Source organism: Dendropsophus ebraccatus, chromosome 2 (assembly GCF_027789765.1).
Source record: "Dendropsophus ebraccatus isolate aDenEbr1 chromosome 2, aDenEbr1.pat, whole genome shotgun sequence".
NCBI lineage: Eukaryota > Metazoa > Chordata > Amphibia > Anura > Hylidae > Dendropsophus > Dendropsophus ebraccatus.
The window spans coordinates 74409486-74426157 of NC_091455.1; the positions used below are offsets into that span (position 1 = coordinate 74409486).

General features: G+C 42.5%; 1 protein-coding gene across 2 annotated transcripts in view; it reads left to right on the top strand.

The window, feature by feature from the left end:
- The window catches only part of GNAL (G protein subunit alpha L), a 216741-nt gene that overhangs the window by 144041 nt on the left and 56028 nt on the right, over positions 1 to 16672 (top strand). For both annotated transcript variants that reach the window (XM_069957791.1, XM_069957792.1), the window contains exon 5: positions 9665 to 9762. In XM_069957791.1, coding sequence (XP_069813892.1) covers positions 9665 to 9762 — 98 coding nt within the window. The remainder of the gene's footprint in view (positions 1 to 9664; positions 9763 to 16672) is intronic.

The following is a 16672-nucleotide window of genomic DNA, read 5'->3' on the forward strand; positions in this document are numbered from 1 at the left end:
TTAAGCATGAAAGGCAACACATCAACATTAAAGTGAAAGTAAAAATACTCTTGGATTTTGCCATGGCTGTGTGCCATGTTTTTGTGGCTTTTGTTTAATATTTTAAGGTGAATCTTTTTATTTGCAGTTCAGGTTCTAAACTGCTGACACTTATTAGGGCAAGGAGACACATGGAACATTTCATATATCCGTCTGTGCTTCCAGGACATAGAGAAATGCTTACCAAGAGGAGACATGGCCTCCCCCAGCCTGGCATATTCACTATATTTTACACCAGGAATTGGCGTATATTATCACCGGCGTATATTATGGCTGCTCATAGTGTAGATTTCAGTCCAGTGCACAGAATTTCATGTGTGTTCTAGGCGTGAACCTTTTAATACATCTGGTGCATCAGTGGGTAAACTGCAGATCTATGTCATTTTCCCTTAATATTTCAAGGAATAATGCCTCAAAACTGGTGGGGGGAGCAGGCAGGTACTCTTGAATGTAGTGTAATACAAGTAGTAAACTGTTGTGGACTCAGATCAAATGAGGAACATGGATGGATACACGTCCACTTTCATTTGCTGTCCCCTTTTCAGGGGTATTTTGCCACCAAAGTGTCCCAAAATGAAGATGTCGTCTGGTGACAGCTACCTCCCCTGTGTTTTTTTTTTTTTTTTTCCCCCTGCTCTTACCTGAGATGAACCTTTTTTGATGTGCAGGTACCATCCTCTTGTTGTAACCCAGTCTAATATATTGGCTGCATACAGAAGCCTAAATTATTGTACCAGATCACTTTCCAATTTTATTAGGACATGTGGATTTGGGTATCAGTATTACTTGGTGCTTTGTGCTGGTTGGGCTATTAGAACTATAGGGATATTTCTGTAGGATTTTTATTACACGTCATATAAACCTTTGGGCTTTTGTCTATGGCCTCAGCTACCTAGGTAGTAAAGCCACAGTGATGAAATAGCTAGTGATTGTGTGCTTATTGGACATGCTCCTTGATAGCCAAAAATTAGTAATAATAAATTTACTGTAAATGGTTACATTGGGCTTCTCCTCATATAGGTAACCGGACTACTTTGTTTAAGCATATTTATTGGAATACAATTTTTGAACAAAATAAATAAATAACTTAAACAGATTTTCGGGGTTTACCGTGTAGTGGTGGTGTGGGTTTCTGCAGCTCAGCTCCTTTAGAATTGAACAGGAGCTGAGCTGCGGTAACCTGCATCAACTTAACACTGTAGAGAGGGCTTCAGGCACTGTTCTCTGCATATCCACTCCACCAAACAGCTGACTGTGTCAGTACCCTGCCAATCAGATATTCATGGCTTATTCTGGAGATTAACATCCGTGTGTTCAACCCAGTTTAGTAAAAGTAAATATGCAATGACTGGAAAGTTTAATAATAAGAAATATAAGAATTTGTCCTTAGTCAGACTCTCCTTCATAGATGCCCTCAAGTCTCATCGAATTCTTCTGAAAGCAGAGAACGCTTTCTCTACACTAACTTAGGATGGTGGCAGAGCAGTAACCACATGGGTGACACATCTCGGACTATTTCAGGATACACAGGAATCATTTGTTGCCCTGTTAATGGTGTTATTTCTGATTAAGATTTGTAACCATTCTATAAAGGATAAATCGATGATATAATACTAACAGAGATGTTTTTAAGCTGGAGTCCAAAAAAAAGTCTAAGCAGCACCAGTAAGGCAATATATGTGATTACTGGACCGGACCTAGGGTTAGGGTATCCAAAAAAGTGTAGAGGAGACAGCACATCCAAAAGTAATTTTCACTTTAATCACACCAGTGCAACGTTTCGGCAGTAACAGCCGAAACGTTGCACTGGTGTGATTAAAGTGAAGATTACTTTTGGATGTGCTGTCTCTGCTAAATTTTTAAGCTGGAGTCAATACTACTGACTACAGCCGAAACTTAAAGTGACTCTGTACCCACAAAAAGGCCCCCCCCCCCCCCCAAACCGCTTGTACCTTCAGATAGCTGCTTTTAGTCCAAGATCTGTCCTGGGGTCCGTTCAGCAGGTGATGCAGTTATTGTGCTAAAAAACAACTTTTAAACTGGCAGCCCTGTGCCCTACGGGAGTGGCGTAGATTGTATATGCATTAGGCTGGCACAACCTCTCTGTCCCTCCTCCCCACCCTTTACATCATTAGGAATGCTCCAGGCAGATTGCCTCCTATTCGTCAGCTGTGTGAACACTGCACTGAGCTGGATCGTTAAGGCACCTGTGCAATGTTCAGCTTGGAGAAAATGTTCCAGTGGCATTCCTAATGATGAAGAGGGCGGGGAGGAGGGACAGAGGGGTTGTGCAAAGTTAGGGCACAGATACTCCCGTAGGGCACGGGGCTGCCAGTTACAAAGTTGTTTTTTAGCACAATAACTGCATCGCCTGCCAAACGGACCGCAGGCAGATCTGGGATTAAAAGCAGCTATCTGAAGGTACAAGTGGTTTGGGGGGGGGGGGGGGTGTCAGATTGTGGGTACAGAGTCCCTTTAACAGCCCTGCTTGCTACTTTAATGGTTGATGTTCTTACTACTTGTGCTCCTCATCTCTAGCCATAGCACAGTGTACCAATGAAGTAGCTGATCACCATATTCTTAGAGGTAAAGAGATTCATAGAAGAGATGTTACCTTACTATATGCACTAAATTTGACTCAAAACAAAACCACATCCCTTTCCTTAGACCCAACCCATTTCTAACATCGGAGTTAAAATAGAGGAAAGCCAAGATGTGAAAACCCCAGTCTTCTTTTGGCAGCTGTCCACAAAACTGATGTTTCAGTTTCAGACTGACTCATACACAGGTTTGTTTCTGGTTTTTATTTTTTGTTTTCAGTCATTTCTCCTTTTAGTGTCTAAAGAAATTTTTTATTAAAGTATTTTATTGCCCCCCCAAAAGTTATACAAATGACCAATATACACTTATTACGAGAAATGCACATAAAGTGTTTTTTTTCCCTGCACTTACTACTACATCAAGGCTTCACTTCCTGGATAAAATGGTCATGTCACACCCTGACTCCCAGAGCTGTGCGGGCTGTGGCTTCTGGAGAGGATGATGTCAGGGGGACACTGAGGGACACAGGGCACTGGAGGGACACTGAGCATCCCTCTGCCATCATCCTCTTCAGCACAGCACAGCCCGCACAGCTCTGGGAGTCGGGTCGTGACATCACCATGTTATCCAGGAAGTGAAGCCTTGATGCAGTAGTAAGTGCAGGAAAAAAACACTTTGGGGGAGATTTATCAAACTGGTGTAATGTAGAGCTGGCTCAGTTGCCCCTAGCAACCAATCAGATTCCACTTTTTATTCCTCACAGACTATGGGCCCTATTACATGGGACGATTATCGTGCGAAAAATCGTTAAATCGTTTGAATTTAAAAGAATCGTTCTGTGTAATTGCAGGCAAAGATCGAAAAATCTTTCGTATGTCGTTGATTTAGATCTGAACCTAAAATTATTGTTAATCGTTCGCTGTGATTCCACATTCGTTCGCTCAAGTTCCGCGTTTTCTCACTAATCGTTCAGTGTAATAGCACATTGCCCATTGTTTTGCTGGGATCAAATGGATTAAACGATCATGGTAATGATGGCAATAACGATCGTAGTAATGATCGTTATTAACTATTATCGTTCTGTGTAATATGGTGAACGATTTTAGGTCAACGATAAACAATCGTTAAAAATCGCTCCATGTAATAGTACCCTTAGAAAAATGAAAGATGGAATCTGATTGGTTGCTAGGGGCAACTGAGCCAGTTTCACTTTACACCTTGTTTGATAAATCCTCCCCCTTTTATGTGCATTTCCTGTAATAAGTGCATATTGGTGATTTGTATAACCTGGGGGGGCGGGGGGTGCAATACAAACGTTTTTGCCGGTCTTCTCTGTTTATTCCTGTGACAGTGTAGTGAGGGAGATTTTTCTTTCGAGGACCGTATCTACTTTTACGTTTGCACATTTGGCTACTGAAATTTAGCAGAGATAAAAACATCATGTGCAAACTATTTAGACTTGCACAAAACAAACTACTAATCTCTGTAAGCATGACTAGCAGCCAAAAATAACCCTGCAGATTTCACGGTCTTCCTCCTCAATGCCCCGATTTTTCAGATTAGTGTGTTATGTATGTATAACTTTGACCTCATTGTAAACGAGGCAAACTTCAGCCTCAAATGAACAAAGAATTTGCATTCCACATATTGGTTTATAATTATTCTCAATGTTGCAAAGGCATTTATATCCTGAAATATACTGTATTGATAAGATCCCAGTCACCTAGGAATTGTGTATCGATCAATCATGTCTACTGTGCTGGGACTTGTGAACAATGTCGTACAGATGCATTTTTTTTTTCATTGCTATCGCTATCTAGTCCGGATCTCCTTGAACTTCTTCCTGTCCCATTGATTCTATGGGATTTCTCAAGCGCAAACTGCCCAAAGATTTGACCTACATCAAATTCACAACATCTGAAAAATAATTGAGTTTACAAATTGCTCAATGTTCTGCTCATTGCAATGTTCTGTCCATAGTCAGCATGTGGGTGAGGTTTGTGAAAATCAAATAGATGATACCCTAATCTGAAGATTTTTACCTGTGTGTCTGCAGGTAAGATCCACAGCACATCTGCAGCGTGTACATGTAGTCAGTAGATGATAAAACTGAGCTTTAGCTTTCTAGAGTTTCATTGGGAAGGAAAATAAAAAAAATAAAATCCAGTTTATAAAGTAAATGAAAGTGCCTGAAAGTGATACAGGGGTTGTACAACAGTCTCATATCTGTGGTAACAGACTGGTAACCATTTATCTAACAATGTCTATGGATGACTACTATCTGCTTGGCTGATAGGCTATGTTCCCATGACATTTTTTCCTTGTTTGTAAATTATTTTTTTAAATGACTTCTGTCATTTTGAGTCCAAATGTCCATTATTTTGCGGTTTGCCTGCCTGTCAGTGCAATGATGGCAATTGGTACATTATTCTAGTTTAGGTGGACTAATTGGCCTTTGGGTGTGTCTTCTATTAAAAAGTCCAATGAATTTAATAGTAAAGATGGCAAAAAAAATGTTGTGAATAACTAAAAAAATAACGTCTTTTTGCAAAAGACATTCGGAAATGTGATGAACATTATCTGACTTCCCCCTTAAAATGCGTCCGTTGTTTGCTATACTGTGTGCAAATGACGTCCGTTATTCCATATTGAGTTAAAGTTGTGCAATAAAAAAAAACATTTTTTTAACCCCTTAACGACACAGGGCGTAAATGTATGCCCTGGCGTTGCTAGGGGAGTTCAGAGGCGGGGGGGGGGGGGGCCACAAGGCGACCCTGTTCTAACCACTGCGATCTGTGATGAAACCATGCCCGCTAATTAGCCATTTAAATGCAGCTGTCAAAGCTGACAGTTGCATTTAAATGGCTGTAGTGGGGGGGCATCGGACATGCCCCCAACGCAACACTATCATGGAGGAGCCTTCCCTTCATCTTGTCCGGACGGGGGGTCTGCGCCGTAATGGCACTGATCCTGGCTCGGCGATCTATTGTTCCTGGCTGCAGCAAGCCAGAGCAATAGATCGCCTATCTCATAGATCTCTCATTGAGATCTATGCAGTATATATATGTACTGCATAGATCTCAATGAGAGATCAATGTAGTTATACTAGAAGTCCCCCAGTGTGTAAAATGAATGAAAAGTTTGAATTACGAAACATGAATTATGAAACATAATGAGTGAGTTGGCCATCTTTACTGTCAGTAGACTGATGTGCCTCTAGTAGTTATTGACTTGTGTGTGGCTCTAGTGTATCTTGTTCGCAGGTGTTAATACTAAAGCGATTTTGAACTATAAGCTAGTAAAAGTAAATGAGAACTACACTGCACTTATAAACCCCTTTAAGGGTATAAACCCACACACCGTATATGCAGCGTATTTACTGCTGCGATACGCAGCAAACTCGCAGCAGATTGGATCTAAATAACTGAACACAGCATCAAATCTGCACCAACAAATCTGCTGCGTATTTGTTGCATATCTGCTGCGTATACGGTGTGTGGGTTTATACCCTAAAAGGGTGTCTCTTTTTAAATCAGATGGTGCTAGAAAGTTCTGTGGATTTGTAAATTACTGTTCTGACGCAGACAGAGGTGGCAGCAGAGAGCACTGTGTCATACTGAAAACTGTAATGACAAAATTTATAGAAATGTGTAACTTTCTGACACCAGTTGATTTGAAAACTTTCCTCCATCTGGAGTACCCCTTTAATGTATATGTGTGGCACATGTCACTAAGGGGTTAAAAAGGTGTCTCCAGACTTGGACAAATGAAAGGTCACTATTGTACATTCACGTTTGTAGCTGGGACACAGTTATTAGCTTACCTTTATAGATGACTAGCTTGGATTTGCATCTATGATCAGGACTGCCATAGTAGGGCCTGAGGGCTCGCCTCTTGGTTTCATATTGAGGTTTGAGCTTGTTGGGTTTTGTGTGTGTGTGACAGAAAAATATAGAGATGTGCTCATTACACATTGTCTGTAAGCTGCAGAAAGAAGATCTCTGATCTCTGTTTACATACTGCACACCACATCCCATAAAGTCCATGCCAGGGAACTGTATAACCTCTGTGAACATAGCTGGGTGTTCTTGAGCCTATTGTGCTTTAGTTCAAGGGGTTATCCAGACTAAGAACAACATGGCTACTTTTTTGCAGAAACAGCACACTTCTTGTCTCCAGCTGGGGGAGGTGGGGGCTGTTAGTGCAGCTCTCTTCCATTAAAGTAAATGGCGTAGAATGGCAAAACCACATATAAACTAAGGACAAGAGTCATGCTATTTCTGGAAGAAAGCGGACACGTCATGTTCTAATCCTCAATGTCCCCTTTAAAGAGGATGTACCACCGGGTACATCCTCTTGAATTTAACACACCAATAGGTCAGCGCCGTCATGGGAAAGCCGGTGCCGAGGCCGGCCTGCCCCCAGTGGGAGGGAGTTCCCGACCTCCAGTGCTTCAGCATGGCCGGGTACCACTGGATAGAACGGCGCCGTGCGCAGGAATCGGGACGCGGTTCGAAAAACGGACCGCAGCATCGGCTTCCCCATGACGGCGCCTATCTATCGGTGTGTTAAATTCAAGAGGATGAACCTGGTGGTACATCCTCTTTAAGTTAGGGCTCTTTCATTTGAGACTGGTTTCTAAATCTGCAGTCATAATAATTTTCCCATGAGTTTTCACTTATTAGCCTGTGAACCCTAGAAATGGTTATATCTGACAAGGTTGCACACTGTTCTTATATATGCACTATAAATTACTGTGTTATGACTAGGGATGCATGATGCACCGAAAAATCGATACTACTATCGATTTTCGGGGCAAAAAAACTGTTTGTTACCAGGATTTCCTGGTATCGATACTTTGTTAAACTACATAATAGCGTAGATTAACAGAGTATAGTGCAGAGAACATGACAGGCGGCTACCTGAGCGCCTGTCATGTTCTCTCTGTGCCACCCCTGCGAACACAGACCTGGGACCCCGATCTACCACGTACCATGCAGCTGCCGCCGGCCACTCCTGCCTGTCACATCGCCGCGGGGGACACGTGTGTGCCACTGCGGGGCTTGGCAGCTGCGATAGTGCTGAGGTCTTATGGAATAAGATGAGGAGCGGCATAAGCTTCCCCCCTCCACAAGCACCAGGCATGAGACAGAGCTGGGCCCGGTGAGTATCTGACAAGGGCCGAGGGGTACGCGCGGTCACGGGTCAGTATAGCATTACAGAGCTGTGAGCTGCACGGTCCGGGGGAGGCGAGGAGGAGATCTGACAGGAGGTGGATGGCTGTGAGGTGGGGCCGTCAGGACACTCCCGGGCCGGCATCAGCAATGTGGGGGGTGAGCAAAAGGTCGGCATGGCTGCAACTGTGAAGGGAAGGGGGAGGGGGGCTGTAGCCTGCACATTTCTCTGCCGCCCAAATCCAGCTGGAATAGTGCAACTACAACCCTCATCATCCCTGATAGCTGGTGTGTGTTACATGACTACAGCCCCAATCATCCCTGATAGCTGAAGTGTGTTACATGATTACAACCCACATCATCCCTGATAGCTGAAGTGTGTGTTACATGACTACAACCCCCTTGATCCCTGATAGCTGGTGTGTGTTACATGACTACAGCCCCCATCATCCCTGATAGCTGAAGTGTGTGTTACATGACCACAACCCCCTTGATCCCTGATAGCTGAATTGTGTGTTACATGACTACAGCCCCCATCATCCCTGATAGCTGAAGTGTTACATGATTACAGTCCCCATTATCCCTGATAGCTGAAGTGTGTTACATGACTACAACCCCCATCATCCCTGATAGCTGAAGTGTGTGTTACATTACTATAACCCCCATCATCCCAGATAGCTGAAGTGTGTTACATGACTACAAGTTCCCATCATCCCTGATAGCTGAAGTGTGTTACATGACTACAACCCCCATCATCCCTCATAGCTGAAGTGTGTTACATGACTACAAGTTCCCATCATCCCTGATAGCTGAAGTGTGTTACATGACTACAGCCCCCACCATCCCTGATAGCTGGTGTGCGTTACATGACCACAGTCCCCATCATCCCTGATAGTTGAAGTGTTACATGACTACAGTTCCCATCATCCCTGATAGCTGAAGTGTGTTACATGATTACAACCCCATCATCCCTGATAGCTGGTGTGTGTTACATGACTACAACCCCCATCATCCCTGATAGCTGGTGTGCGTTACATGACCACAGTCCCCATCATCCCTGATAGCTGAAGTGTTACATGACTACAGCCCCCATCATCCCTGATAGCTGAAGTGTGTTACATGATTACAACCCCATCATCCCTGATAGCTGAAGTGTGTGTTACATGACTACAACCCCCATCATCCCTGATAGCTGAAGTGTGTGTTACATGACTACAGCCCCCATCATCGCCCTGATAGCTGAAGTGTTGGGGTATGTGCACACTGAGCAATTCTCGAGGAATTGAAGCAGAAAGTTTTGAGGCAGAATTCAAGCAGAATTTAAGCCCCCCATTGACTTCTATAGGATTCCTCTAGCAGATCTCCAGCAGAAAATTCTGCTTGAAAATTCTGCAGTGTGAACAACAGAGCAGAAAACCCATTGAACACAATGGGACTTTGCTCTGTACATATTTTACAGGAGGAATTTCAAGCTGAATTCCTCGCCTTTTCCTCAGTGTGCACATACCCTTTTTGTGCAATTTATAAGATTATCACCTTCCTGATCACGCATGGTAAATGGTGCAAGCGGAGAAACCACCAAATTTAGTACCACATAAAAACGTGCTACTAAATAAAACTACAGATCACCCCACAGCCATGCAGGCTAAAAGATAAAAGTGTTAGGAGTGAGAATAGGGAAATTTTTTTAAGAACATTTATTTTAAATAATGCAAACTTTATTTTTAAAGTAATATGGTCCGTACGGGCGCATCTCTATTCTTGTGTTTTTGTTTTTGTTTTTAAATAAAATTTATTAAGTATCGAATTGGTATCGAGCATTGAAAAAAAAAAGTTGGTATTGGTATCGAACTCAAAATTCTGGTATAGTGACATCACTAGTTATGACAATTTCTTCCTCTTGTTTCTAGGAATTTTTTGAACATGCACAAAAACTTTGGGATGATGACGGTGTGAAAGCGTGCTTCGAGAGGTCAAATGAATACCAGCTGATTGACTGCGCACAATAGTAAGTTCTTTCTTGTGTTACATGTAATTTGAAGAAGTGTGTAGTGTTTTTTCATATTAATAATAATAAATTATTATTATTATTAACTCAGTAGCAGTACAGAGAAGAAGTTGGTGGAATTTCTTTGGCGCAAACACCCCTTCTGGAACACCGGCCATGTTCTCCATGTGCTTTATCTGAATGGAAAAAACTCCTGGCACTGGTGTAGAATCAGGTTTAGGCTTTTATTTAATGTACTGAATTGAATGAAAGCCTAAACCTGATCCTACAGCAGTGCCAGGAGTTCTTTCCATTCAGATAAAGCACATGGGGAACATGGCCGGTGTTCCAGAAGGGGTGTTTGCGCCAAAGAAATTCCACCCACCACTTCCCTGTACTACTACTGTAATTGACATCGAGTATCCACCCTGGAGAATCGGAAGGTGGTAGACAGCACCCCCATTGAGCCAGAGCACATATCACAGTCGTACCTAATTTTGTATGACCCACTCAGGTGAGCGTGCATTTGCACACACATGCATGTTCCTCCAAAGTGTGTTTTGACCTGCACATGCAGCGCCGTTTCTGTGGGGTTTTTTTCCTCTTTGCATATACAGTGTAGAAAAATGGGTTATTATCTATATTTTTTTATATTTAGGTTTGTTTACATAATTGATAATTGATGTGTGAGTATTTGTATAAAGGTCTGTTTATTTGCCTCTTTTTAAGGGAATGTATTGCCTAGATTTGTTTTAACTGTTTAGAGCCAGATACTGAAACATCTATTTTATGATTTGTAATCTTTAGAATGTTATTGTTAGTACATTATTATGGAGGCTGCCATCTTGCCTGAGCTGTTTAGTGATATGCCTTACAGCACGCTCCATAGACATAGGCAACAATAAACATCTCCAGACTATATTCTTTGTATGGGGCACACTTGTTAGCATTGTGCCATTGTTTTGCTATCTATGGCGTCGCTTTTCACTGTACACATCACTTTCCATCAGCCCCCTACTTGTCACAGACAGAACAGGAGGTCTCCGTTGTTTAGTTTTAAAGGGACATTAAGCTCAAACATAACTTTTCATATGTTGCTGCCCATGGTGAGACTCTGGTGATACTAAGAGAGAGGCGAATCGTTTATCGAAACAGAGCAAAACTCTTCGTTTGATCCATGTTCCACTCATCAAGCCGGCAGCCTTTCAGCACTGCTCCGCTTTCTGCCACTCCTCCCCAGGTGCTGGCAAAAAGCTGAATCCAATCCTGGAATACTGGGAGAAGGTTCTCAGGAATAGATCTAGCTTTTCCCAGCATCCTGGGAGGAGTGGCAGGGAGCGGAGCAACGCTGAAACGCTGAAATCAGTTTGCTTTATTTAGATAAGCGTTTTGCTCATCTCTAATACTTATCTATTCAGTCTCCTTCCTTCAGTTCTGAGCTGCTGCTTTCTGTTGAAGACACAAAACTGTGAGCTTTTTCTTCCCTTGCTGTGTGAGCTGTGTCTTCCCTTGCCCCCCCCCCTTCTGAGATGCTGATGTAAACAAGTCCCTATCTGCAACTTTATAATAACAAAGAGTTCATTAGCATCTTGACCTCAGATTAACCCAGCATTTTAAGAAAGCAACAAAGTTGCAGAAAGGGACTTGTTTACATCAGTGTTCTCGGAAGGGGGGGGGGGGAGATGGAGAGATGACCTCACACACAGTTATTTGTGTCTTCAGCAGAAAGCAGTAGATCAGAACTGGGGGAAGGAGACTGAATAGATAATAACAAGTAGGAAATAAATTAGTCTCTCCATGGGCAGCAACATAGGAAAAGTTATGTTTGCGTGGAATGCCCCTTTAGGCCTAGAAGCCAAAATTAAAACTCCAGGATTTCAGGGTTTTTTTTCAGGGGTTTTTTCATATTATAGATTGTAAAATGGAAAATTTGAAAAAAGAATATCACAAAAAATTCTTAAATATGTTTTAACAGAAAAACTTAATTTAAACAAAATTTTCTTTAAATCCATTATTGGCTTTAGATTTAAATCCTGCATCTAAAAACCTGCACATGAGAACACCCTCTAAAAAAAGCCAATATTTGTTAGAAGTAGGTGGGCATGTATCAACTTGGTTTACTGTTTATTTCTTTTTAGAAATGAGTGCATGTATGTTGACGGGTCATTTTTGTTGAATGTATTAAAATATTCTAAGTGTACTTGGTGTATGGACATGGACAGGATTATAGGCATCCTTCCCTATTACTTGATTGCATTTGGAAACAACAGTCTTGAACCATTTTTCATAGCCATCTGTCTGCTGGTAGTTTCTTCCACTTTCCAACTGCAGTTCTCCCAAGCTCCTGGATACTTGCAGCACTCCTTTTCCCACTAGCAGTTTTTACCTTGGTCTAAATATTTTCAAATTGTTTGAAACAACCCATTTTATCCTCCTTCTAGCTTTATAAAAAAAAAAAATTATTCTCAGGACCTTGGGTCCCGACACCTGTGAATGCTGCAGCTTCTTCAGTGTTTCTTTAGAAGCAGTGGTGAAGGGCGCAAGCTCTTATTTGCTCCAGAACAGTGGTGGCAAACTGTGGCCTTAAGCTGTTGCAAAATTACAATTGCCATCATGCCTGGACAGCCAAAGCTTAATGGTGCCTTTACACAGATAGATTTATCTGGCAGTTCTTTGAAACCAAAGCCAGGAACAGACTATAAATAGGGAACAGGTCACAAAGGAAAGACAGAGATTTCTCCTCTTTTCAAATCCATTCCTCGTTTTGGTGTCAAAAATTTATCAGCTAAATCTCTTGTCTAAACGCACCAATTTTTAGTTGGCAAGGACAGGGGGAACATAATAAACAATGACTACTTATCTGTCCCTGTGCCTTTCCAGTGCTTTCTCGCTGCTTCGGTATCTCCTTCAGCAGCATCTGTTGATGGACCACTGCAGTAACTGGCTGATAGGGCAATCTGTCATTTGGGTTGGGTATTTTCCCTTCAAGTTGTGATGACATCGGAACTTGTGGGGGGGGGGGGGGAGGCCTTCTAGCAGAGATCCCGGAGCTTATGACATGACGCTTTGCGGGTACGGGGAGGAATAAGTTGTGATTGTTTATTATGTTCCCCCCCCTGCCGGCTAACAATTTTTTGAAAATGCCTTTCTTTCTGTCGTCCTTTTTTGTGTGTCTTTTATGTCTGTTCTATTAAAGTTAATAGTGCTGGTGATGCTGTCATTTTACACATACTGTAATCTGAGGACAGGTATGGTGCTATTTTTGTCAGAAAGCAGCTGTTTGTTCTAATGTTGGATAACCCCTGTCATGAAGCTTTACCCGATTGGCATGCAGTCGCTCCTGCCATCGAAGGATATGGCAACTATTGATAAGACCACTGGGTTCCATTCTCAAGCCCTATTGAATCAAAATAGGGCTTGTGCATGGCTTGACCATAATGTGTAGTTGAATTCATAGGTACTTGATTTTCTGTCGGCAGGAATGACTACACGCTAATCGGGTGAATATTTATAATGACAGCTATGCTTTAAGCATTGGGGTCCTCCATAGTCATCTTTCATAAGTAGGTTAATAACAGTTTACACTGTGTAAGATGCAAAGGTTTTTGGAGAGAGTTGTGTACCCTTTTTGAGAGGGTGAGACGTGTTTGTGCTTGGTGGTAATAGTTCTTAATTTGTTAACTAATAGTCATGTGAGTATTGAGACGGTGGGGGCAGGTACGTTTCGAACCAATCACAGCAGCCAAGTTTTTATTTTGTTTTTGTGTCTTTGGCTTTTCTGTATCAAACATATGAGATTCTCTAAACACTTTATTTCAGAAGATATTTTACATAGTGTACTTTAAAGGGAACATATGACTTTCATGTTGCTGGAAACGTGAGTCATTGGAGCGGTCCCCAGTGGCTTCTGCATGTCCCACCTATACAAGGAGAGATCTATCACTCAAAGCTGAGGCAGGAAAAAACAGGGACTGCCCCAATGACTTCTTTCAGGCAGTATAAAAGTGATGACAGGTTCCCTTTAAATATTGACCGATGCCAGTAATGTTGTCCACAAATATATTGTCCTTTTGTAAAATGGACAATACATAATATATAATTTTCACAATTTTTAATGCTAAAAAATATTCAAAAGATGAAATAATTGATTCTTTGTTTGATGGTGCCACGCTCTCTTAGGCTGCCTGCTCTCCTGGTATGGAGGCCATTGAAATAGTTAAGGAGGTTTGAATTCCCATTGAATTGGCCCACTTAAAATCCTGACATGTGTTGAACTTCTGTAGGGCAGGTTATGGGAACTTCATTCTTGTGGGAACATAAGCTTTAGACTATTCAGTTATCAGACTTCATCATGTAAAAGTTAGATTTCTATCTTCAGTTGGGTGAATGAAGTAAAATATTGTTCTTGGCTTTTGAACAGAAGACTGAGTAGAAAATACACATGAAAACACAGGTGTAGGGTTCTTGCTGATCCGTCCTTTTATATAGCACTAGTTATCACACAGTGCAGCTTTTTCCTGTCATGTTCTGCATGCTCTGTAAAACAATATTAAACAATGAGATTTGTGAAGAACTATTGGTACAGCAGCATGGATATGGGAACCCATGACAGCTTGAAATTTGCCGAAAATGACATTTTGGTGTCTACCTGTATTGTGATCCTATGATTCTGTATGTATTTTATCATGAAGTTGTATGATTTCTTCTCATCATACTAGTTGTATGAGTTTGCTTTATAAAGCTACAATGTATTGTATAGGCGCTAAAACATCCTTTGACCATTAGTGGTGGTTACTCACACAGGAAGTTAAGTGTTTTTTTTAAGCTATCTTGAAGTACTTCAGCCTGCCAAAAACCCTAAAGGAGGTGTATAGTAAGTAAAGTTCTGTAATTGTGTTGTTAGTTTATGGGTGCGGTAAACTTTGTGCAGAGAAACTTTTACACACAGGATAGACTCTAAAGGTTAGCGGCTACACCTACAATAGCTGTCTGCTAAATGATAATTTGACCAATAGTTCTATCTCCCGGCTTCACCATACACATGAATGTTTGAGTGGAGGGGAGGGGTAACCCTCAGCCATACAGCTCTGGCACAGACTTATCCCTCCTAGAACAAATACGGTTAGGCAGTGAAAATTCATCATAGAAAAAAAGGGGTCTGTGGAGCCTCAGTCAAGAGTCCAAAACATGGGAACATCCAGATATCCCTTCTGGGAAGGAAACCTTTTGCTAAGGAGTGCCTACTAGTGAGGAGGTCACCAAACCACCCTAATATGAAGTTCCACTCAGTTGTGAGTATGGGGGAGCAAATAGGGAAATACCAGGGCGGCCCCTTTTAACTTTAGTTTAACTCAGTTGCAACATGACAAGGGAATGATAAGTAGATCAACAAAACACAACATTTACTGAGCTCAGGGAGATTAGCAAAAAAAATCCAGTGGAGTACTCTCTTCAGAGTCCCCCTTCATACATTGCCCCCTATAAAATGTGAATATGCAAGAAAGGGGTCCGTGGAGCCTCGATTGTGAGACTCAAAACACAGGAATGGCCAGATATCCCTCCAGAGAAGGCTAGTCTAGGTACAAAAATGGTGCGTTGCTAATCCATAAATGTTAGCGCTGCCCAAAAGACTCCAAATAGAGGCTGAATAAAGTAAAAATATTTATTAAAAGTGCACAATATTTACACGTTTCGAGGAACAGAGGTCCTCTTCATCAGAATAGCAGTGAATATTGTGCACTTTTAATATTTTTAATTTATTCAGCCTCTATTTGGAGTCTTTTGGGCAGCGCTAACATTTATGGATTAGCCACGCACCATTATTGTACCTAGACTAGCCTTATTCCCACGGGCCCCCACTTGGGAGCATCCCGTTTGGGCTATCCTAGTTGGCTTGCAGCCCTGCACTCTCCACCGAAGCGCCATATCCTGGCATCTTCTGAAGACCTGATACCCATTTGGGTGATATGCATAAAGCCCAAGGGGCTTAAGGTTACAAACACACTTGGCGGGTCTGCAGCGAGTCTCCATGCTGCGTTTTTGCAGCGAGACTCGCTGCAGATCCCGACCCTATGCTTTTAATGGCAGACAAACACGCAGCAGGGATGTACATCCCTGCTGCGAGTTTGTCTGCAGCCCACCCCATTAACCCCCCGGCCGCCGGAGCTGATACTTCACCTGATCCCGGCTCCGGCGGTTCCCAATGTCTTCAGCAAGCCGGAGCGGGGACCAGGTGAAGTATATGCTCCAGCCAGCCGCCCGCAGCCCCGGCCGCCCGATCGCCCCCCGGCAGCACCGATCGCACGCCCCAACCACCCCCCATCCCAGCAATGTATCAATGGAGACTCTTGAACAAGTACTCCATTGCTCCCTAAGCTCAGTGATTGCTGTGTTTTGCCGAAAATTCATCATGCCCAATCCTTCTCTTAACCGAAATAATCAGGAAAACTCACCAGTCACCCTTCACCCCAGCCGATCAGCTGTATAGCACCCGCGCTACACAGAAGCACAATGATGGAAGCAGTTTGCCTCCGATCACTGTAGTGGCTGGGCCTTGTTCCTGCAGCTCAGCTGCTATTCACTCTTAAAGTGACACTGTCACCCCCTTTTTGCATTAAGACTTCTCTACACAGGTGTAAAGGGTACATTTAGCAGTTTTCATACCTTATTTTATATTATACGTCATGGTGCTTGTTCCAGTAAAAAGTGATCTTTTACCATCTGTGGATTGTACTATCTGGGCGGGCTTCACGAACGAAGGGCCACTTAGTGTCATCCACTACTAATCACTGTAAGTAAGGCATACAGCAGCATCCGTTGTTACTATCCAGATTGCAAGAATACCCTGTGAACCTAGCCTAAAGCCCCTATTACACAGGGCAATGCAGAGGAGCAAGCGAGCGCTGTCAGCACTTGCTCCTTGTTCCCCACT